General features: G+C 47.2%; 4 protein-coding genes across 6 annotated transcripts; 2 read left to right on the forward strand and 2 right to left on the reverse strand.

Annotated features, from left to right (window-relative positions):
• Positions 1-1896: 1896 nt before the first annotated feature.
• Positions 1897-5535, reverse strand: LOC119362702 (DEAD-box ATP-dependent RNA helicase 57-like). Its single transcript, XM_037627945.1, has 11 exons — positions 5215-5535; positions 4998-5134; positions 4621-4712; positions 4388-4484; positions 4214-4294; positions 3903-4135; positions 3204-3398; positions 3039-3129; positions 2638-2760; positions 2364-2514; positions 1897-2285 (listed from the first exon to the last, which is right to left on the reverse strand). Exons 1-11 carry the CDS (start codon positions 5447-5449, stop codon positions 2083-2085), a joined length of 1638 nt encoding a protein of 545 aa, XP_037483842.1. The 5' UTR covers positions 5450-5535; the 3' UTR covers positions 1897-2082.
• Positions 5536-5765: 230 nt separating this feature from the next.
• Positions 5766-11196, forward strand: LOC119362703 (E3 ubiquitin-protein ligase SP1-like). The gene is made up of 11 exons (XM_037627946.1): positions 5766-5992; positions 6087-6139; positions 7713-7837; positions 7925-8020; positions 8741-8878; positions 8953-9018; positions 9127-9239; positions 9315-9425; positions 9855-9898; positions 9981-10080; positions 10679-11196. The coding sequence occupies exons 1-11, from the start codon at positions 5916-5918 to the stop codon at positions 10779-10781; spliced, it is 1026 nt and encodes a 341-aa protein (XP_037483843.1). The 5' UTR covers positions 5766-5915; the 3' UTR covers positions 10782-11196.
• A 490-nt stretch (positions 11197-11686) lies between these two features.
• Positions 11687-14559, forward strand: LOC119362704. 3 transcript variants are annotated; one of them, XM_037627949.1, is made up of 5 exons: positions 11713-11835; positions 11945-12028; positions 12207-12568; positions 12664-13459; positions 14190-14559. In XM_037627949.1, exons 3-5 carry the CDS (start codon positions 12209-12211, stop codon positions 14210-14212), a joined length of 1179 nt encoding a protein of 392 aa, XP_037483846.1. In that variant the 5' UTR covers positions 11713-11835; positions 11945-12028; positions 12207-12208; the 3' UTR covers positions 14213-14559. The 3 variants fall into 3 exon arrangements, with proteins under 3 accessions (XP_037483844.1, XP_037483845.1, XP_037483846.1); XM_037627947.1 differs by lacking the exon at positions 11945-12028 and having other exon boundaries at positions 11687-11835; positions 12080-12568; XM_037627948.1 differs by lacking the exon at positions 11945-12028 and having other exon boundaries at positions 11687-11835.
• A 359-nt stretch (positions 14560-14918) lies between these two features.
• LOC119362705 lies at positions 14919-16533 on the reverse strand. Its single transcript, XM_037627950.1, has 3 exons — positions 16379-16533; positions 15297-15459; positions 14919-15203 (listed from the first exon to the last, which is right to left on the reverse strand). The coding sequence occupies exons 2-3, from the start codon at positions 15456-15458 to the stop codon at positions 15156-15158; spliced, it is 210 nt and encodes a 69-aa protein (XP_037483847.1). The 5' UTR covers position 15459; positions 16379-16533; the 3' UTR covers positions 14919-15155.
• Between the last annotated feature and the right edge of the window lie 5484 nt (positions 16534-22017).

A 22017-nucleotide genomic window follows, 5' to 3' on the forward strand; every position in this document is an offset into this window, starting at 1 on the left:
GGCTCGTCTTCGCGCTAAGTTCGCCATCAAGGACTTGGGTCCTTTGCACTACTTCCTCGGTGTCGAGGTGGTGCGCCGTCCGGATGGCTTCTTCCTTCATCAGCGGAAGTACGCTCACGAGCTTTCTGCCACGGATGGTTTTCCTGCTTCGGATGCTTAACTGCAAGCCCGCCGCTACGCCTGTTGATACGAAGGCCAAGCTTTCTGCCACGGATGGTTTACCTGCTTCGGATGCTGCTTTCTATCGGTCTATCGTTGGTGCTCTCTAGTACCTCACTTTGACTCGACTGGAGATCCAGTATGCCGTGCAGCAGGTGTGTCTTCATATGCATGCTCCTCGAGATGTTCACTGGGCTGCCGTCAAGCGGATTCTCCGCTATATCCGTGGCACTATGGATCTTGGCATCACGCTTCATGCCTCCGCTGACACCGCCCTCACCGCCTACTCCGATGCAGACTGGGGGGGCTGCCCTGACACTCGTCGCTCCACTTCGGGCTATTGTGTCTATCTTGGACCCTCACTCATCTCGTGGTCGTCCAAGCGGCAGCCTACGGTCTCTCGTTCCAGTGTTGAGGCTGAGTATCGTGCGGTGGCCAACGTCGTCGCCGAGTGTTCGTGGCTTCGCCAGCTACTTCAGGAGCTCTCTTGCCATGTTGACCGTGCCACGGTGGTCTATTGCGACAACGTCTCGGCGGTCTACCTCTCCGCTAACCCGGTGCATCATCGACGGACCAAGCATATTGAGTTGGATATTCATTTTGTTCGGGAACAGGTGGCCCTTGGCCATATTCGTGTCTTGCACGTCCCCACTTCCCAACAATTTGCCGATATTATGACCAAGGGCTTGCCTACGACGTCATTTGAGGAGTTCCGGACCAGTCTTTGCATCAGCCGCGGTGCCGCTTCGACTGCGGGAGGGTGTTGAGTATATGTATTATGTGCATATTGTGTATTGGGCCCGCCTCCTAGTTCTTTGTATAGTTGAGGTCCGTGGGCCATCGTTGTACATCATATATACGTGCCTATGCATGAGAGCAATACATCGTGCAATTCACATATTCTACACAAGCAAAACTGCGGCTACTGTTTACTCCAGCCTTTTCACCTGTCCTGTCGTCACTTCATGAATCAAAGTGTCACAACGAAATGCTTGATTTTGTAGTACAAGAGAAAAACATGCACGCGAACCAACCTGTGGTTGAGATGGTTAGGTGGACAGTGGTATCCCCAACCCACCAGGGTTCAAATCCTGGTGCTCGCATTATTCCTGGATTTATTTCAGGATTTCCGGCGATGCGCTTTCAGTGGGAGGAGACGTTTCCGTCGACGACGAGGCGCCTACGGTGACTTCGTAAATCTCAAGATGATATGCCGACTTGGTCTCTCGGAGGTGCTCATAGGGGTAGGATATGCGTGTGTGCGTTCATAGGGATGAGTGTATGCGCTAGTATATGAGCGCTTGTGTCTGTACTGATGCTAAAAAAAATATGCACTTGCAGAAAAAAAAAGAGAGAAAAACATGCACTTGCAGCGCCACACACGTGACCAGACCAGAGACGGTCGGTTGGGAAACGAATCCATCAAACCACGACAAGAACGGGCGCGTCGGGTCGCACACTGCACTAGGCATTAGTGCAGCGCCTAAACACTCAGCCATTGCACACTAATTTAGTACTTCCTCCGTCTGTCAGTCAGGTGCTGCACAATATAGTGTGGCGTTTAGTTGTTTAAAAAATTTCAAGAAGTTCACTTTGTGAATTCTTTTCGTTCACAGATTACATTTGTCATTTTTGCCGTGTGTGTGGGGGCGGGGGAGGTTGGAAGCCTGAATTATTTTATCAATGGTGTCCTCTGATGTTGAAAAATCAGCCGACGAGTTGTGATTAGGAGTGAAATGACAGTCGAACAGCCAGTGCACTAAAACTGTAGCAAATCACAAAAGATATGCTCGGATGCATACGCCCATATCAGGTTTTAGTCAGGAAAGCCGAATAATACACGCACCAGGCATTCAAACAGGGAAGACTGAGGCCGAACGTGTCATCTCTACAAAATTGTTACGGTTACACAATATCACTCTCTCAATCTTCGTCGGTTAAAAAGGAGATGCGGTCCCTGTCCACCCTGTGCTTCCTGCTCTTGAGCTTGGGCAACGCCACCATCCAGGAAGGGACCTCGCAGCCCGAAGATACCAGCACGTTGGCGATGTTCCGCAGGAACGGCTTGTCCTCCTCCGTGAAGAACGTGATCGCCTCCCCCGATCTGCCTGCTCTTCCAGACCGTCCTACATATAACAGGGGAATGGAGTTATTAGAATCTTATTGCAACAACTATGTCCAGGGGGGAAAGCCGGATATCTTACCTATTCTGTGAATGTAGGCAGACGCGGACTCAGGGAAATCATAGTTGATTACACAGTTGACACCTTTGAAATCCATTCCCCGCGCAAGAACCTCCGTTGCTATTAGCACCCAGCTTTTTCCAGCTCTCAAGTTGTCAACAGCATCTTGACGCTAAAGTAAGGAAATACAGAATTCAGTCAGTGAGCCTGATGTCGACAGTATTAAACCAGTGAAAACGAAAACTACAGGAACAACTATCAAAATAAGTATTAATAAATTATGCAAAAGTAATACCTGCTCTTCAGTAAGGTCTCCATGGATTACATCAACTCTAATGTCGTCATATACCAGCTCTCTGTAGAGCTCTTTTGCCCTCTCTTTGCTTTGAACAAAGACCAATACCGGTGGATTCAGGGACTACAATTGAAGACAATACAACAACAGTAAGTTTCAAAACACACACCGAGACTCCTTTTTAGTAAGGACAAATGTGCAGTTCAACGTTTTAAATACTTTGCAAGCAGTCAGTTTACGGCTACGAGCAGCACAACATAGGGCTTAGTTTTGCTACTTATATGCGGGCATGCATTAAACTGCAGTCTGCTGGTTTGGCATGACCAAGACAAACCAGTTCTAAAACAACGAAATGCATGGAAACCAGGAGAAAGAACTGCGAGTGAAAGATCAGAACATACTTCTGCAAAGCTTTGGCGAAGAGCTATCAACTTCCCCCTCTCGGTTCCAGCAAAAATCAACTTTTGCTTGATCATCGAGGAAGCTGAATTCCTGCAAGTTGAAAATTACATTAAGAAGATATCCCATGCAAAACAGATCTGCTAGTTCACAAGTAGGATACTCACTTTCGTCCCACAATGATCCGAACAGCATCATGCATTATTGTACGTGCAAGAGCCTCTATTGTTTCAGGCAATGTGGCACTAAACAAAGAACGAATTATTGAAGGGTTTGAGCATGCTTTGACAATTGAATCAATCACTTCAACAAATCCAAGCTCAAAAAGTTTATCAGATTCATCCAACACAAGGTACTCCACCCTGCATGAGGCAGTTATGTGTTATTGCTGAAGTTTGCGCAGATCTGAAAGAAAATGTTTAAGCAAAATGCAAATTCCTGGCTCCTCCATAAACCACGACAATACGAATGACCAAGATGATATGGAAGAGAGGATCAAGGTAGTTGATTTGGATTCTTGTGTTTGATTCCGGAACAAATTCGCTAACAATGATTGTAATGCAGGTTATTCAGTATTTCTTGATAAATGAAAACACTTAACAGCCACAGTTTTTCTGATCAAATTAATTTCTTTTCATTTAGGTACAATTTTACCACTTTGTAATGTAAGTACTATCTGTGCACCCAAGCAGTCATTTAGTGTCAATGAAAATGTTATTAATTGGAACCCCAAGTAACAATTACAATCAAACATAAAAAAGATCACAATGTATCGAGAGTGCTATTAAAAGATTATTATTTATAACAAAATAACCATAATAAGTTAAATAGCTAAACAGAAAAAAAATCATAACATGATCACAGACCTACTTAAGTCAAGATCTCTCTTTCGTATAGCATGGTCCAAACGAAGCGGGGTTGATACAAGGATGTCGCAGTGCATATCCTTGAAATTACCATCTTGTGATAGATCTTTGGTCATTAGTTTGACACCAAACTTCCTCCCTTTTGCCAACTTCTTGCACTCTCTCGTAGTTTGTGCTGCCAATTCCCTTGTTGGGCAAAGAATAACAGCCTTAACGCCTCCTTTAGACCCTGGCTATTAGAACAATATACTCATCATAAAGCATGTCAAGCAAATATAAACAACATTACACAATACCATGAAGATAAATACCTTGATTTTCATAAGCATCGGGAGCAAGAATGCCAGTGTCTTGCCAGAGCCTGTAGGTGCACAAGAAAAGCACTCCCTGCCCTGAAGCAAGTAATGCGAAATGATTACTGTAAATAGCTATATGTTTTCATGCCAAGGGGACTAAGGTTCAAAACAGAGTAAAAGATCACTCACTGAAAGAAGGATAGAAATGGCCTGCCTCTGGATAGGTGTAGGTTCTTGAAACCCAAGCTTTGACAAATTCCCAACCAAATATGAATCACAGTCATACCTAGTGCAGAAGTAAAAGAGGGTCAGCTCAACAGCCTCAAATGATTACTTAAAGGCCTAATGTAGATGTTTGCTATAGTGCTGCATGTCAATAATAAGTACTATGTCTGGACTCCACAATGACAAAAAATGCTAACCTTGAAACCAGTTCTTCAAAGCTCTCCAGTGGTGCTGGAACATTATGTCCCGAAATGTGGATGTCATACCTCTTCCGGAGGATGGCAGCTCTCTAGAAACCAATACAGAAAATAGTAAAAACCAACAGTTAAGCGGTTACAATTTGCAAACAGACCAATACTAAGTCGAAATCTACCACTATTTTCAATTCAATCAAGACCGTGCTGGAATCATAACAAAACCACTTTGCTCATCATATTTACATATACAAAGGTTTGTGTTGCGAAATAACCTATAATGCTTACTAATTTAGCTCAACACAGTTTGCTTATGGAAATAAATACATATACTACTGAACCCTGATTGCGAACATTGGTGCATTGCAAAACAGCATTACCTCGATTTCCCTCTCGGCCTCCTTCCGCCGCCTCACGACCGCCGAGTCCTCGTCCTCCCTGACCACCACCTCCACAGACTCCTCCACCGCCTCCTTCGCCTCCGCCCCCTTGAACACGCTGAACCCCTCCACAACATCTGCAGAAGAAAACCCAACGGGACTCAAACCACGAGCACAGCCACTCCAAGCACCAAACAAGCAGGAGCCGAAGCCTCACCGGACGCGGAGGCGGCCCCGTCGGCGCGCTTCTTCTTCTTCTTGCTGATCTTCTTCGCGTTGGCCTTGCTCTTGCGCTTCCGCTTCTTCTCCGGTGCCGGCGGCGCCGCGTCGGGGTCCGCGGGGGCAGCAGGCTGCGCGCCCGTCCGGAACCGCGCGATGTCCCCCGCGAAGCGCTTGCGGTCGAAGCGGGTGCCGGCGAACAGCGCCGACGAGAGGCTCGGCTTCTCCTCCATGGTTTTTTGGGTTTGGATTCGCCGCCGCCGCCGCCGGGGAAACCTCCTCCTCCTCGTCTTAAACCCTAGCACGGCCCCACGACCAGCGAAATGAACCTGGTTTCCTCGCCTGGCCCCACATGTAAGCCACAGAGCTCGGGCTGTTCCCGCGGATCAAAATTCGACGGCTGAGATCTGACCACGAACGCCATCCGGCGCGTCGGTTGCCGTGGGCTCCACGCTGGCGCGCTTATCCGACCGTCTGCCCCACGTCTCAGCAAAGCAGTGAATGTCAGGTGGGACCCACGGACCATGACCATTGCCGTCTGCTTCCACTTCTGGTATCCAGTGCCTTGCCCGCCTCGCCGTAATCCTGCCCTAAAATAAAAAATCCGTAGCTCCAGCCTCGCCGGAATCCCGCCCGCCGGTCCGCCGTCCATTCCCGCGCGCCGGATCTGCCGCTCGCCGGGCAATTTCCCCGCGCGAGATGTTGGTCCCGTGGGGCGGGGTCGGGTGCTGCCTCAGCGCCGCGGCGCTGTATCTCCTCGGGAGGAGCAGCGGGAGGTGAGGAATTTTTTTTTATATATAGAGAGAGAAATCGTTTCCTGCTTGGCGATTTCTGGGGCGCTGATTGGTGGTGGTTTTGCTGCTGACTCAGGGACGCGGAGGTGCTGCGATCGGTGGCGAGGACAGGCAGCCTGAAGGATTTGGGTGGGTGAGCTAGGGTTTGGTCTGTCACTCTGTTGTAGGCTGTTTGATTGGCTTCAGGAGTAGCAATTACTGCAGCGGTGAATTCATTTGAGCTCTAGTTTTCGGCGAGTGCTGCTGCTCTGAGCTAATCTGATCCTAGCCTCCCATGTCGGTGATTTGGTTTCCAGCTCGTGGTGATATTTTGTGCATCAGTTGGTAAAATGGCACTCCCTCCGATCCAAAAAAAAGTGTCGTTGCTTTAGTTCAGCTTTAGTTCAAACTTGAACTAAAGCCACGACACTTTTTTTGGGATCAGAGGGAGTACCTGTTTTGGATCATCAGTGGTTTCTTTGGGTTTGTAAGTAGATAAGTACTACCTCTGTTCCTAAATGTAAGAAATTGAAATTGGCAATTTTCAAAATTAAATTGATTACCTGAATTTGTTGGGGGTGCACAACAGTGAAGACAACCCAAATTAGCAAGTATCAGCTAGCAAGGGAACTAGTAATTAATTTTTATCCTTCACCTTGCATGAACTCACTGAGATATACTAACATAGGCATTGGTTCCTAGTGCTTGCTACCTGCCACCGTCCTGGCACCCTCAGCGGATGGCACCCATGGCCCAGCCCACTGTTGCAGCTGCCGTGCGGACGACTGACCAGCCACTGCAAACCACGAACGTGCACTGCGCTTTGGCCCCACATTGCTCGCCCAGCTGCCCTGTCACCTGCTCAGCTTGCTGCCTGCCTGCCTTCCTGCCTGCTGTGACTGCCTGCCTTCCTGCCTGCTGTGACTGCCTCCCTTTGTCCGTTGCTACGTCCGCTGGCCGCCATGGCTCCGTTTTCAGGTTCGGAACAGGCATCAGGTGGGGCTTTTTGAGCGAGAGAAACATGGGAAGCTCCCAATAGATTTTCCGTTGATGGCTTGATCACCTCTGTGGTGCTTGCAAGAAGCAGGACATAGATACATGTAGCAGGTCCTGGGTCTAGCCGGTGCAGCCTGCATTTTTGGACCGAGTGTAGGCTTTTGCTAATTTTCATTGGGCCTCTGAACTACTCTGGATGTTCTTGGCAAATGAGTTGGGTGGTCATGACTCATGAGACCAACATGAATACCTGCTGGTTCCGCCCATGTTTGTCACCACGGCAGCATAATTTGTTCTTCTGCAATCCAAGAGTTCTGGATTTATCTTGTTGGCTTTAAATGAAGTTCAAAAAAGCAGTTGGTGCAATTCCTAGTTTTGACTCTGTGTAGTGCCTATATCGCCTAAGTGCATGCTCAGCATGAATAAGAGCTAGGTGTTCTGCTGATGCACAGCGTATAGGCATGCCTAGTGTGATTAAGCGCTGAGCATACTGCTGTTGCCCAGCGCCTGGGCATGCATAAGCGCACATCTAGGCTTGCATTTTTTTAACTATGGCTTTAATATGGTCAAAGTCCAGCATTTACTTCAGATATGGTCAAGAGTTAGACCTTTCTTATCAGCATGCCTTACATGTGATATACTTTCTACGGAGATTGTCATTTGGTATACTTGGTTAAATACGTAAAAAAGAGGATATGTTTTAACATTTCTTTTCTCCCTTGAACAGCTGCTATCTTGGACACTGCAAGTAAAGTCCTGCCACTTGTAGTGGCAGTTTCTGGGCGAGTTAGTTCAGATACACCGCTTATATGCCAGCAAAGTGGTATGCGGGGTGTAATAGTCGAGGAAACGGTAGCTACTGATTTGTTGTTTCTGTTATTAGTAGTTGGGTTTGTTGTTGGTAATTGTGGCACTATGCTAACTTTTTGTTCTTTGTAGGCAGAGCAACACTTCCTGAAGCACAATGATGCTGGATCCTGGATTCAAGATTCTGCTGTGATGCTTTCTGTTAGCAAAGAGGTTCCATGGTACCTGGTAATGTGTTCTAGTTCTTTTTTTCTTGCTCTGTCAATGCATGTAGTTTAATTAAGTCTTTTATTATTCCTATTATGTGTCCAAACTTGGAATTATCTAGAAGTTTATTTCTGCAAAGCTTGGGTTATAACCTCCCTCTGTCTACTCTGGAGTCTGGACTACCTTCTCTGTTTGTAGACCAGATTTATAGCAAAGAAGAGCATATGCATCCCTAGCTGCTAAGATAATGCTATAAGTGAGAAAATGCGTTAGAATTAATGGCCAGCACCGTGCGCATGGTTGCTAAGTCTAGTATATATAGCACAAAACTAAGCTTGGCTGGTGATGTTAAATCATCTGTTCTTCACGGATAAAACGAAGCTGTAAAATATTAGGTATCAATTAGCACCTATATGCGGTGCTATGTGCTATGGATGGCTCATGGCAAGAGTAACAGTATATTTCAAAAAAAGCATGCACTCAGCACCCACTTTAGCCGTTAAGTCCGCTTAGGCACTGTTAATGTATTGATGATATGCCTATACTTATTTAACAGAAGAAATATGCATAAGCTTAAACCACACGAAGTTGTTATATAAATGTAAACCAAGTGACTGCTCATAAAAGAAAAGATAAATTGTAATTCTAAAATCACTATTTGTTTATTTAGTTTGAAAATAGCTTGTGATTTTGTGATACCTTGCAAGTTCAGTTCTTTTCTAACATATAATTCATCGCCAGGATGATGGCACTGGGCGTGTCTATGTCGTTGGCGCTCGTTCTGCGGCAGGGTTAATTTTAACTGTTGCCAGTGAGGTTTTTGAGGAGTCAGGGCGAACCCTTGTACGTGGAACTCTAGATTATTTACAAGGACTGAAGGTTTGTCTAATCACGTTTTGAGCAAGACCAATGCTTATAGGATTGCTATTCATAATTAGCATTAATCATTGTAGATGCTCGGAGTAAAGCGAACTGAAAGGGTTCTTCCAACTGGAACTTCATTGACTGTTGTTGGTGAGGTAATAACCATAGATTTCATTGAGTTTCAAGGTACTGTGAAATTTTGTTGACATAGCTATATTTTTAGTCCCTTACTTTTGTTCTGCATTTTTATGCTGTATGACCAGGCCATTAAAGATGATGTTGGAACTATTCGGATTCAGCGGCCACACAAAGGACCATTTTATGCATCTCCAAAAAGCATCGATCAACTTATCTTGAATCTCGGGAAATGGGCCAAGTAGGGAGATTATGTACAACATTCTGTGTCTTTGTTTAGGGATCTTGCTGCTAATTGCATGTCTTTGTACAACAGGTTATACCAACTTGCTTCCATGGGCTTTGCAGCTTTTGGTGTATTTCTTCTTGCTAAGCGTGCACTTGATCATTTTCTACAAAGAAAGCGCCAGCGTGAATTTCACAAGAAGTATGGACAAACATCAATTTCTTCTATTTAGAATAACAAAGGGGGGAGGTTCTTTGGAAAGCAATTTCGTTCCTTTTCTGTTCAAGTGTTCAGGGGGTTCATTCATCTGTGCTTGACATCATTAGAACTATGTCCCTTTTTATCTTGGTCACCAAGTAGTATTTTAATGTCTTGCAAAAACTGCATTGTCCACCTGCAGCTAATATATTTCACTAAAGATCACATGCAGTTGAAAAAAAATGCACTGAAGACACTGTATGTGAAATGTTTTACTCGTGGAACTATTTTCATTTTTAGTCAATACCACAAATTAGCAATCATGCATGGGACTGAATACCAAGATACTTTGGAAGCACCAAACATTTTCTTAATTTGGAATTTCGGAACATTGGTGTTATGTAAACTTACGTATTCATTTTGTACATACAGGGCTCGTGCTGCTGCAGCACAAAGGCAGGCTAGGGACGCTGAAGGTGATTTTCTTATAGATTGATTTGTCTGTCTTGTAAATACTAGTTCCTGTCTTATGATATCTTTTACTATTATTATATGAAGGGGGCAATGGCACATCAGACGGAGAGCCTAAGAAGGATCAATTGGTATTAGAAATATGTGTCATATGCCTTGAACAGGAATACAATGCAGTTTTTGTGCCGTAAGTACCTTATTTTACACTCACATTTCATCATATAATTTTTACATGTTAATAATGAAGCTGTTTTTCTTTTGACATTTTCATTGTGGATAATCCTGAGCATATGTAGTAAACATTTGTACTGTTTACTGTTTCATTTTGGTCAAGAACTGGACCTCGACCAGTTGGCCAGAGGCACCTGGGTGTGAGTGCAGCCTGCTATCCTCGTTTGAGCTTCTGTGCTCCACACAGGGCGCCTCATGGTTGTCTGCCCCTATTTAAAAAGACAGGGATTGCATGTGGGTCTATTTTTTGGTGGAATGTTTTTTTGTGTGTGTTTAACACCTTGCATTTAACTTGCCTACCACTAAATGATTAAGCAAGTTAGTAAACATGATATTAAGTTATGCATTTCAATTTTAGCTGGAATCAAATATTTGAACCATGGGTTGTTTTGCCTTTGAAATTCCAGACTTCATTTACATTTTTTAGCTATGTTCATTATGAAGATGTTTTTCTCCTGAAACACCTCCAGCTATGCTTGTTGATAAGCATCTTTCCCTGCTACCTATGCTCCACCAAAATGTTCATGAGTGAGTCATAAACGACCATTATGCAGGTGTGGCCACATGTGCTGCTGTATGAACTGCTCTTCTCACGTAACAAACTGTCCACTCTGCCGACGAAGAATTGACCAAGCTGTCAGAACATTCCGTCACTGATGGCACTAGATGATGCAAAATCCCGCGCCTGATAACACCAGGTGAACCACATCTTTCAATACCACCTGATACTTACAGTTCCGGTCGCCGTGGCTGCCAGTGTGCCGGTATCTGGAACGCGGAACTGAGCTAGAGCTTGTGAACTGGAGTTTTGCTTTACTGACAAAACTTCAGCAATGGAGGCTCATAGTTCGCGGTCGACGCTGCGCCAGTTGCTGATCTTCCTTGTACTTTACAGTTGTGTACAGAGTGTTCTTGTGTAGCGCCTTGTTTCTAACAGCGCTCTGATTGACAACATGGATGCTAGTAGTATTTACTGGTGGATCAAGTGATTCTATCCAACGGAAATGCTATGTTGTTTGACATTGTAAAGGATAATCATTTCTTCTGATATATATCGGACACCGCCTCCTGATGTTCTTGTGTGCTCACTGCTCGTTTGATTTTGTCTAGCCACATAAGAAGAAAATACGTAAAATGTCGGTGCTTTCTCAAGCTTGCTTTCTTGTATGCATAAACTCGGTGCTGTTATCAACGGTCAAGATTCTCGACACCAGGTTTTTTTTTTTTTGAGAAGGATTAGGGCAAATCCAACGGTTCCTCTCAAGTGATCTCTCCTGTATCGCATATGGAGACGCTTGCAAAAGGATTTTCCCTTGAATTTTCTTCAACTCCAGCAGCTCTCCAACATTTTTCCATGGTTAAAATCGGATTAGATTAGAATACAAAAAAAATCGAATTAGATTAAGAGTTCGCTATGGCTACAGGCTTACATGCTTAAATGCTTTGGTGCATCAGGGATTGGGATTACCACCATTGCCAAACAACCTCACGGGGAATCCTAATCCAAAGCCCATACCCTCACACACCGCGTGGCGACCGACGTGGGTGGATGAGGTACATCGGGAATAGCCGATCTGTAGAGTGAAGTCTCCCAGTCCCAGCTGCGCGTGTAACCCTAGTCCGGTACTCCTCCCCCTCCCCTGCCCCGGATTCCCAATCCCAGTCCCATCTTCCCCGCCGCCCCGCCACCGCCTGCTCCGCCGCTCCCGAGGTATCACCCCCGCCCCCTCCCTCACTCCCCAGACAGACGACGGCGTCTGAAACACCCTCACTTTCTTCCGCCGCCGATGCGTACCGATCTCTTCCGTGTCCTGCCTCAGATTACCTCTCCGGTCTCCGCTCGCGCCTTAGAGCTCGCCGTCGCATCGCATTGCGGCGGCGCGAGACCCATCCTCCACCTACGGGTCTGCATCCACTTCATAGCAGTCACTGATTATTATTTTTCCCCTTTGAAGCACGCTGCGCTCTGCTGCATGAATAGTGATCCGCGCTTGCTCCGATAAGTTCATGACTCTGCTGCACATCAATCAATCAGAATCAATCAATCAAATTAAGTTTGTCGTATTTCATACTATGTTGTAGTGATGGATCAGAGCGAGGGCTCCGCCAAGGTTGTGCGGGGCAGAGGCAGGAACAAGAGGAAGTGGACAATGGACGAGGACGAGGAGCTGGTCAGGGCCCTCTGCGAGGTGTCCACCGACGCCAGGTTCAGGGCCGAAGGAGGGGGCTTCAAGAACTGCTACACCCAGGGGATAGAGAGCCTGCTCGCGCAGCGGCTGCCCGGCCGCGGCATCAAGGCCAGCCCACACGTCGACTCCCGGCTCAAGGTGCTCAAGCGCAAGTTCCACGCGATCAAGGAGATGCTCGCGTCGCCGGGGTTCTCCTGGGACGGCTCCAGGAAGGTCGTCCGGTGCGAGAAGCAGCGATACGATGAGTACTGCAAAGTGAGCCATGTTTTAGTTAGTGAAGTTGGCATTGCAATAAGCCTTTCTTTGTGATGTGCCTTTGTAGTTTGTACTGACTTGTTTCGTCTCTGCAGGATAATCCTAGAGCTAGGGGGATGTATGGTGTTCCATTTCCGCATTTCGATGTGTTTGATGCGGTGTATGGCAAGGATAGAGCCGCTAGAGAAGTGGTGGAAGTGTCCGAGGAGGCGACCGCCGACATGGAGAATGGGAATACGAGTGAGGCCGGAGATGATGAAGGGGAGGAAGATGGGGTGTCCGATGGACCGTCCGGCCGACCCTTGGACGCTACGTCGAGCTATGAGAAACGGAAGAATTGTAAGTATGGCGGTAAGAGGAAGAGGGCTGAATCGAATTGCCTGTCTTCGGACACGTTGAAGGATGTGCGTGGTCACTATCAGCGCGCCAGCCAGCATGTCGACACGATGGCGGAAGCGATGGAGCTGTTCAAGGATGTACATCGTCACTTTCAGAGCGTTGTTCAGCATGTCGGCGCAATGGCAGCGGCAATGGAGGCGTTCAAGGGCGCATATGATCAATTCCAGAGCGTTGTTCAGAATGCGAGCACCGCCACAACAGCCTTGGAGCAGTTCAAGGATGCACATGATCAGTTTCGAAGTATCACCCAGAATGGCAGCGCGACTGAAGCAGCTATTGAGCCTCATGCTGATCTGCGAGAAAGGTTGTCGCCTGAGGTGCCCCAACAGGATGCCAGAGTAAGGGCCATTGCCGAGATGCAAAAGCTTGGGTTTACCGGGAGCGAGGTGGTCAGCGCTGCAAGTGTTTTCGCAAAGGAACCCGACCAGATGGGCATGTTTTTGGCACTCCCTGAAATCTACAGGAGGGAGTACATACTCAAGATGCTCAATGGTATGTTGACTGATCCTCAAATCCTGTATGAACGCATCGTGCTTCATTGCAATAATAGTTTCAGGCTTGGTTATTCTGAATGTCCGTGTCCAACATTGGCATTTTGGATACAACAAAGTAGAACCTGTAGCCTACATTCCTATCAATTAGACAATTAGTATATCGATTTTGAACATAGATGGGCTATTCGCTTTTGTTCTAGACTTGCATATTTATTCATGTTTGTCTATGAACATTGCTTGCACTCCCTCCGTCCCACAGTATAAGATATTAGCTTGAAAAATGATCTTATATTGTGGACGGAGGGAGTAGTATTTAAGGACAATTATCAATCTCCATACAAGCTCATGCTTGCAACTGCTGAACAACTAGCATAACCAACATTTGTGGAGTGCTAGTTTCTACTATGAGGGGGTATCTGTGTATGTGTTAGAAGTCAAGAACACACTCTTTGTCTAGCTTGTTCTTAGGTGTAGATAGCAACGCCACCCGCTTGCACGAATTTAGAAGGCCATCTGATTTATTTTTATTTTTTGAGGGATAAAATGCCATCTGATAACAGATAAAATGCCCCGTATCTGTTGGAAGTCATGACTCTCATTCTGTGCATAGGGTTTGTCCTCGTTTGTTTATATTTTCTGTCATCTTGTTCAGACTTGAGGGAATCAAATGATCTGGAATGTTTTTCCTTGTCCGGTGAATCTGATTCTTGTCTCATCCCCTTTTTCAGGTGTGCAATCTCGCCATTTTTAGCTTAAGGCGGCATGGGAGGAGTGAAGCTCTAGAAGCTCTAATTCAGTCTAGTTGCAGGAATGGCAATTGAAATTTTGGGAGTAGCACATGTGTAAATTGTTACTCCCTCCGTTCCAAATTACTCGTCATGGTTTTAGTTCACGACGAGTAATTTGGAACGGAGGGAGTATATATCTAGCGTCCATCTTAAGTGTTCTAACAGGCTATCCTGTTAACTGAGTAGCCTTGGCATTCCTTTCCTTGCACCGGGCTCAGTGGAAGATGGTACGGCCTGAGGCCCTGGGTAATGGGCAACCTGTCCGATTCCAACAGCATTCCAATCCATTCTGAGTCTTTGATTCCCTGAGCAAAACAACAGCCACCCAAAACTGTAGCTCATCAGACGCGTAGCAAGGAAATTACTCTCTCTCTCTCTCTCTCTCTCCAAAAAAACTGTTCAGTGTCCTGATGTTTTTCCTGATGATCAGTGGCATGAGCTAATTATGTTACTTTGTCACGAAAATACACACAATCCCACTAGATAACAAAGCCTTACAATATATAAGCTCGATGACCACAGATTAGTCGATATATTTTGAGTTTCAACCTCAAACTGTGTAGAACTTGCTGCATCCATACGAACGAACTGGTGAATTCGCAGACAAAGAAATATGCCATGAATGCGCACATGACGTGCACAGAGGAAGCACCAGTTGAAAAGGAAACATAGAGCATAAACAACGCAATTAACTGAAAGGATAATGATGCCGATGTTATAGAATCATCATTGCCAGTTTAGCATCAATTTGCTGACATCAAATATCCACAAATACCGACAAAAGAGAACTGGAAATGGACTCGAGTCTTTCTCTGACAATATTATTTGCATACGAAGATGACATCATAGCTTGGGCAGTATCGCTTCCATGCCGCTTACTGAGATACTAGCAAAAGCCACAGAAATTCACTCCTTTTTCCCGATCCCGTTAGACATGTTGTAGATCCCACGACCCTGTTTGTTAGCCACGAGACATGTCAATGACTGAGTAGACGCGATATCAAAGAGCACAAGTAACCAAGGCATCAGATGAGATTTTGAACTTACAATCATGAACAAGCTGGCGCCAGCAAGCGCAAGGGGAATGGCAACAGAGGTGACCACATCGTAACGGCCTTTAAGGTGGATATGCTTGCTCAGCTTCTGGAAATACTGCTGCTTCTGAACGAGCTTCTCGCGTGGGTAAAATGGTGCTTCTTCTAGCGTCATCCTGCATACAAAAACTACTCTTTCAATCCTAACCCTTAGATGGAAGAGCAATTGCCATAGATAGTTCTAGTATAATCATTGCATTACAGCTGTGAACATCTCAAGATTCAGCAACAACGAACTTTGAATACATGAAGCTGTTTTTAACTCCTATGCAGGTTTCTAACAGTTAATCAGCTACTCTCACAAGCAACTACCGAAATGGGGAATGATTACTTAATGTACAATCCACTACGTTACTTCATCTAATAGGCATTTTTTAACCCAAAGGATTCTTTCTGAGCAACTCAATGTATTTGAATTTAGCACATTAACACAACACTTCCATGATCAGCAAATTCAAAGTGTTGTATATCTTCTACCAGTAACATGGAAATTTCTAGGCTATCATTGATCATGACCAGAACCACCCACATACCATTGAATCAGGAACCCAAAAAAATTCATGTGCGCTCACCAAGTTACAGCAGATCTAATAATGAACCAAAGAGATTTCGATGAGCACGCACAACATTACTAACCTAGCAACAACATAATGCTTCCAAAGAAAGGCATTTCAAACAGATTACCCAATCTCAACCTAGGCTAAACAAACGCCAGTAGAGCACATCGGCCGAGACCGAGGCCCGAGGAGACAACCACCGACCCTAAAGCGCAAGAGCATATGCATCGAAATGTCCGCGCCGCCAGGCGAATCTCCCGGACCAGTAAAACGCATCGAGGGGGTCAGCGGCGCGTCGCGGACCAGCGACTAGATCCACCACGCATACGCAGGGATTGACGAAACCGCACGGACGCACACGACGGCTCGTTCGCCTCGCATCGCATCGAGGAAGCGGGGCCTCTCGTCCCCTCGTGCTGGGTTACGAGAGATCGTGGGGAGATCGGGGTAGGAGGGGAGAAGGGAGATCGCCGCGTACCTGGCTGGCTGGGGCGCGCGGGGGGCGGGCAGCGACGGGGTGGCCGGCGGCGGCGGGTGGATCTGGAGGCTGGGGATTGGGGGTAGCGTTGTGACCTGGAAGGGACGAGGAAGGGAGGGGAAGAAGGGGTCGAGCGGGTGCCGTGGGGTTGTTGGGTCAGTTGGGCCTCTTCGTCGGCCCATCAAAGACCTGGGAATTTATGGTGGGTCGTAAAGAATGCAGGGAATTTTTGTTTTCTTTTGTTTCCTTTTTCAAGAGAAAGATATTAAAAAAAATTCAATGCTTAACCTTGGGGATTACAATCGTTTTGGTACAGAAAATCAATCTCATGGGGGCCTGCTCTCAGCCACACATCAATTCACATGTTATGGTGACCTAATTGAGCAAGACAATGGGTAACATTGTTACCGGCAATGACGCGCTATACCAATGTAATAGTTGTCTATCTGGTTGAAGAAGACTCTTTATCTCACCAATGATGGAGGCATTCGGGGATAGATCCACGTCTAACTTCTTGATCATATTAGCAGCCACCTCAGAGTCGATTTCGACAATGAATGGTTTCGTGCTCCAGTCGTAGTCTAAGGCAATACATGCATCTAGCTCTACCTCTAGCAGGCTATTTGCAAGTGTGCAAGTGATGGCATGACATAAAGGTGACCGATCCTTCTTATTCTCGGAGATCAAGCCAGCAACCCCTTCCTGCTCGCATCTGCGTCATAGGCCCCATCAACATTCAACTTGTTCCAGTCTGCGGGCGAATTGCCCCAATGGTATAGTGGCCTACCAATGGTTTGAGCCATGCCCTACTACTGCTTATTCTTGTTTCTTGCCCCAATATGCCTAGTGGGTTCTGTTGTATGCACAAAAGGGACCCGATGTCCCTGCATAAAAATTGGTTGGAGGCTTCCACCGGCGGCGGTTGCTTGTGATGGACGGTCTCATTTCTCACATGTTGTATCCTCCAAAGCGTCATCGGCAATGGAAGGCAGTCTTGCTCATCGCAGTTGGCTATCTGGTGGACCAACCAATCCGCCCCAATGTCGATAACGTCTTTGACATTTGTCATATGAAATTATTGTTGGAAATATGCCCTAGAGGCAATAATAAAAGCATTATTATTATATTTCCTTGTTCATGATAATTGTCTTTATTCATGCTATAATTGTGTTATCCGGAAATCGTAATACATGTGTGAATAACAGACACCAACATGTCCCTAGTGAGCCTCTAGTTGACTAGCTCGTTGATCAACAGATAGTGATGGTTTCCTGACTATGGACACTGGATGTCATTGATAACGAGATCACATCATTGGGAGAATGATGTGATGGACAAGACCCAATCCTAAACATAGCACAAGATCGTATAGTTCGTTTGCTAGAGTTTTCCAATGTCAAGTATCTTTTCCTTAGACCATGAGATCGTGTAACTCCCGGATACCGTAGGAGTGCTTTGGGTATGCCAAACGTCACAACGTAACTGGGTGACTATAAAGGTAGACTACGGGTATCTCCGAAAGTGTCTGTTGGGTGACATGGATCAAGACTGGGATTTGTCACTCCGTATGACGGAGAGGTATCACTGGGCCCACTCGGTAATGCATCATCATAATGAGCTCAGAGTGACCAAGTGTCTGGTCACGGGATCATGCATTACGGTACGAGTAAAGTGACTTGCCGGTAACGAGATTGAACGAGGTATTGGGATACCGACGATCGAATCTCGGGCAAGTAACATATCGATAGACAAAGGGAATAGCGTACGGGATTGATTAAATCCTCGACATCGTGGTTCATCTGATGAGATCATCGTGGAGCATATGGGAGCCAACATGGGTATCTAGATCCCGCTGTTGGTTATTGACCGGAGAGTCGTCTCGGTCATGTCTGCTTGTCTCCCGAACCCGTAGGGTCTACACACTTAAGGTTCGGTGACGCTAGGGTTATGAAGATATGTATATGCAGAAACCCGAATGTTGTTCGGAGTCCCGGATGAGATCCCGGATGTCACGAGGAGTTCCGGAATGGTCCCGAGGTAAAGAATTATATATAGGAAGTGCTATTTCGGGCATCGGGACAAGTTTCGGGGTTATCGGTATTGTACCGGGACCACCGGAAGGGTCCCGGGGGTCCACCGGGTGGGGCCACCTGTCCCGGGGGTCCACATGGGCTATAGGGAGTGCGCCTTGGCCTAGATGGGCCAAGAGCACCAGCCCCTATAGGCCCATGTGCCTAGGGTTTCCACCATGGAAGAGTCCATGTGGTGGAAGGCACCCCTAGGTGCCTTGGGGGGGAGGGAAACCTCCCCTTGGCCGCCGCCCCCCCTAGTAGATGCCATCTACTAGGGCCGGCGCCCTGTTGGAAATATGCCCTAGAGGCAATAATAAAAGTATTATTATATTTCATTGTTCATGATAATTGTCTTTTATTCATGCTATAACTGTATTATCCGGAAATCGTAATACACGTGTGAATACTTAGACCACACTATGTCCCTGGTAAGCCTCTAGTTGACCAGCTCGTTGTGATCAACAGATAGTCATGGTTTCCTGACTATGGACATTGGATGTCGTTGATAACGGGATCACATCATTAGGAGAATGATGTGATGGACAAGACCCAATCCTAAGCATAGCATAAAAGATCGTGTAGTTCGTTTTGCTAGAGCTTTGCAAGTGTCAAGTATCTCTTCCTTCGACCATGAGATCGTGTAACTCCCGGATACCGTAAGAGTGCCTTGGGTGTATCAAACGTCACAACGTAACTGGGTGACTATAAAGGTGCATTACAAGTATCTCCGAAAGTAGCTGTTGGGTTGACACGGATCGAGACTGGGATTTGTCACTCCGTATGACGGAGAGGTATCTCTGGGCCCACTCGGTAATGCATCATCATAATGAGCTCAATGTGACCAAGGTGTTGGACACGGGATCATGCATTACGGTACGAGTAAAGTGACTTGCCGGTAACGAGACTGAACAAGGTATTGGGATACCGACGATCGAGTCTCGGGCAAGTAACGTACCGATTGACAAAGGGAATTGCATACAGGGTTTGATCGAATCCTCGACATAGTGGTTCATCCGATGACAACATCAAGGAGCATGTGGGAGCCATCATGGGTATCCAGATCCCGCTGATGGTTATTGACTGAGAGCGTCTCGGTCATGTCTGCATGTCTCCCGAACCCGTAGGGTCTACACACTTAAGGTTCGGTGACGCTAGGGTTATGAAGATATGGATATGCAGAAACCCGAATGTTGTTCGGAGTCCCGGATGAGATCCCGGACGTCACGAGGAGTTCCGGAGGTAAAGAATTATATATAGGAAGTGCTATTTCGGGCATCGGGACAAGTTTCGGGGTTATCGGTATTGTACCGGGACCACCGGAAGGGTCCCGGGGGTCCACCGGGTGGGGCCACCTGTCCCGGGGGGCCACATGGGCTGTAGGGGGTGCGCCTTGGCCATCATGGGCCAAGGGCACCAGCCCCTATAGGCCCATGCGCCTAGGGTTTCCCCCTAGGAGGAGTCCTAGTGGTGGAAGGCACCCCTAGGTGCCTTGGGGGGGAGGGAAACCTCCCCTAGGCCGCCGCCCCCCCTAGTAGATCTCATCTACTAGGGCCGGCGCCCCCCTGGCACCCCTATATATAGTGGGGGAGAGGAGGGACTTCATACACCAGCCCCTGGCGCCTCCACCTCCCCCCCGTTACGTCTCTCCCTCGTAGTCTCGGCGAAGCCCTGCTGCTGTGACGCCCTGCATCCACCACCACGCCGTCGTGCTGCTGGATCTTCATCAACCTCTCCTTCCCCCTTGCTGGATCAAGAAGGAGGAGACGTCTCCCGTCCCGTACGTGTGTTGAACGCGGAGGTGCCGTCCGTTCGGCGCTGGTCATTGGTGATTTGGATCACGTCGAGTACGACTACATCATCACCTTGCAAGCTTCCGCACGCGATCTACAAGTGGTATGTAGATGCAAACTCTCTCCCTAGACTCGTTGCTTAGATGAACTCATAGATGGATCTTGGTGAAACCGTAGGAAAAATTTTAATTTTCTGCAACGTTCCCCAACAGTCTGTTGGAAATATGCCCTAAAGGCAATAATAAAAGTATTATTATATTTCATTGTTCATGATAATTGTCTTTTATTCATGCTATAACTGTATTATCCGGAAATCGTAATACACGTGTGAATACTTAGACCACACTATGTCCCTGGTAAGCCTCTAGTTGACCAGCTCGTTGTGATCAACAGATAGTCATGGTTTCCTGACTATGGACATTGGATGTCGTTGATAACGGGATCACATCATTAGGAGAATGATGTGATGGACAAGACCCAATCCTAAGCATAGCATAAAAGATCGTGTAGTTCGTTTTGCTAGAGCTTTGCAAGTGTCAAGTATCTCTTCCTTCGACCATGAGATCATGTAACTCCCGGATACCGTAAGAGTGCCTTGGGTGTATCAAACGTCACAACGTAACTGGGTGACTATAAAGGTGCATTACAGGTATCTCCGAAAGTAGCTGTTGGGTTGACACGGATCGAGACTGGGATTTGTCACTCCGTATGACGGAGAGGTATCTCTGGGCCCACTCGGTAATGCATCATCATATTGAGCTCAATGTGACCAAGGTGTTGGACACGGGATCATGCATTACGGTACGAGTAAAGTGACTTGCCGGTAACGAGACTGAACAAGGTATTGGGATACCGACGATCGAGTCTCGGGCAAGTAACGTACCGATTGACAAAGGGAATTGCATACAGGGTTTGATCGAATCCTCGACATAGTGGTTCATCCGATGACAACATCGAGGAGCATGTGGGAGCCATCATGGGTATCCAGATCCCGCTGATGGTTATTGACTAAGAGCTCTCGGTCATGTCTGCATGTCTCCCGAACCCGTAGGGTCTACACACTTAAGGTTCGGTGACGCTAGGGTTATGAAGATATGGATATGCAGAAACCCGAATGTTGTTCGGAGTCCCGGATGAGATCCCGGACATCACGAGGAGTTCCGGAATGGTCCGGAGGTAAAGAATTATATATAGGAAGTGCTATTTCGGGCATCGGGACAAGTTTCGGGGTTATCGGTATTGTACCGGGACCACCGGAAGGGTCCCGGGGGTCCACCGGGTGGGGCCACCTGTCCCGGGGGGCCACATGGGCTGTAGGGGGTGCGCCTTGGCCATCATGGGCCAAGGGCACCAGCCCCTATAGGCCCATGCGCCTAGGGTTTCCCCCTAGGAGGAGTCCTAGTGGTGGAAGGCACCCCTAGGTGCCTTGGGGGGAAGGGAAACCTCCCCTAGGCCGCCGCCCCCCTAGTAGATCTCATCTACTAGGGCCGGCGTCCCCCCTTGGCACCCCTATATATAGTGGGGGAGAGGAGGGACTTCATACACCAGCCCCTGGCGCCTCCACCTCCCCCCGTTACATCTCTCCCTCGTAGTCTCGGCGAAGCCCTGCTGCTGTGACGCCCTGCATCCACCACCACGCCGTCGTGCTGCTGGATCTTCATCAACCTCTCCTTCCCCCTTGCTGGATCAAGAAGGAGGAGACGTCTCCCGTCCCGTACGTGTGTTGAACGCGGAGGTGCCGTCCGTTCGGCGCTGGTCATCGGTGATTTGGATCACG

The sequence above is a fragment of the Triticum dicoccoides genome, chromosome 2B (genome assembly GCF_002162155.2).
Source record: "Triticum dicoccoides isolate Atlit2015 ecotype Zavitan chromosome 2B, WEW_v2.0, whole genome shotgun sequence".
Classification (NCBI taxonomy): Eukaryota; Viridiplantae; Streptophyta; class Magnoliopsida; order Poales; family Poaceae; genus Triticum; species Triticum dicoccoides.

What these genes read in the sequence shown, in the direction of transcription:
- LOC119362702 (XM_037627945.1), bottom strand. Translation starts at nt 5,449, where the DNA reads ATGGAGGAGAAGCCGAGCCTCTCGTCGGCGCTGTTCGCCGGCACCCGC. An exon ending in AGGCCGAGAGGGAAATCGAG is followed by an intron (nt 4,713 to 4,997) that starts GTAATGCTGTTT and finishes ATTGGTTTCTAG; the next exon opens with AGAGCTGCCATCCTCCGGAA. An exon ending in CGGATCATTGTGGGACGAAA is followed by an intron (nt 3,130 to 3,203) that starts GTGAGTATCCTA and finishes TTCAACTTGCAG; the next exon opens with GAATTCAGCTTCCTCGATGA.
- LOC119362703 (XM_037627946.1), top strand. Translation starts at nt 5,916, where the DNA reads ATGTTGGTCCCGTGGGGCGGGGTCGGGTGCTGCCTCAGCGCCGCGGCG. An exon ending in CATTGACTGTTGTTGGTGAG is followed by an intron (nt 9,019 to 9,126) that starts GTAATAACCATA and finishes CTGTATGACCAG; the next exon opens with GCCATTAAAGATGATGTTGG. An exon ending in TACAATGCAGTTTTTGTGCC is followed by an intron (nt 10,081 to 10,678) that starts GTAAGTACCTTA and finishes ACCATTATGCAG; the next exon opens with GTGTGGCCACATGTGCTGCT.
- LOC119362704 (XM_037627947.1), top strand. Translation starts at nt 12,209, where the DNA reads ATGGATCAGAGCGAGGGCTCCGCCAAGGTTGTGCGGGGCAGAGGCAGG. An exon ending in GATACGATGAGTACTGCAAA is followed by an intron (nt 12,569 to 12,663) that starts GTGAGCCATGTT and finishes TCGTCTCTGCAG; the next exon opens with GATAATCCTAGAGCTAGGGG. An exon ending in CATACTCAAGATGCTCAATG is followed by an intron (nt 13,460 to 14,189) that starts GTATGTTGACTG and finishes CCCCTTTTTCAG; the next exon opens with GTGTGCAATCTCGCCATTTT.
- LOC119362705 (XM_037627950.1), bottom strand. Translation starts at nt 15,458, where the DNA reads ATGACGCTAGAAGAAGCACCATTTTACCCACGCGAGAAGCTCGTTCAG. An exon ending in GCGCCAGCTTGTTCATGATT is followed by an intron (nt 15,204 to 15,296) that starts GTAAGTTCAAAA and finishes GCTAACAAACAG; the next exon opens with GGTCGTGGGATCTACAACAT.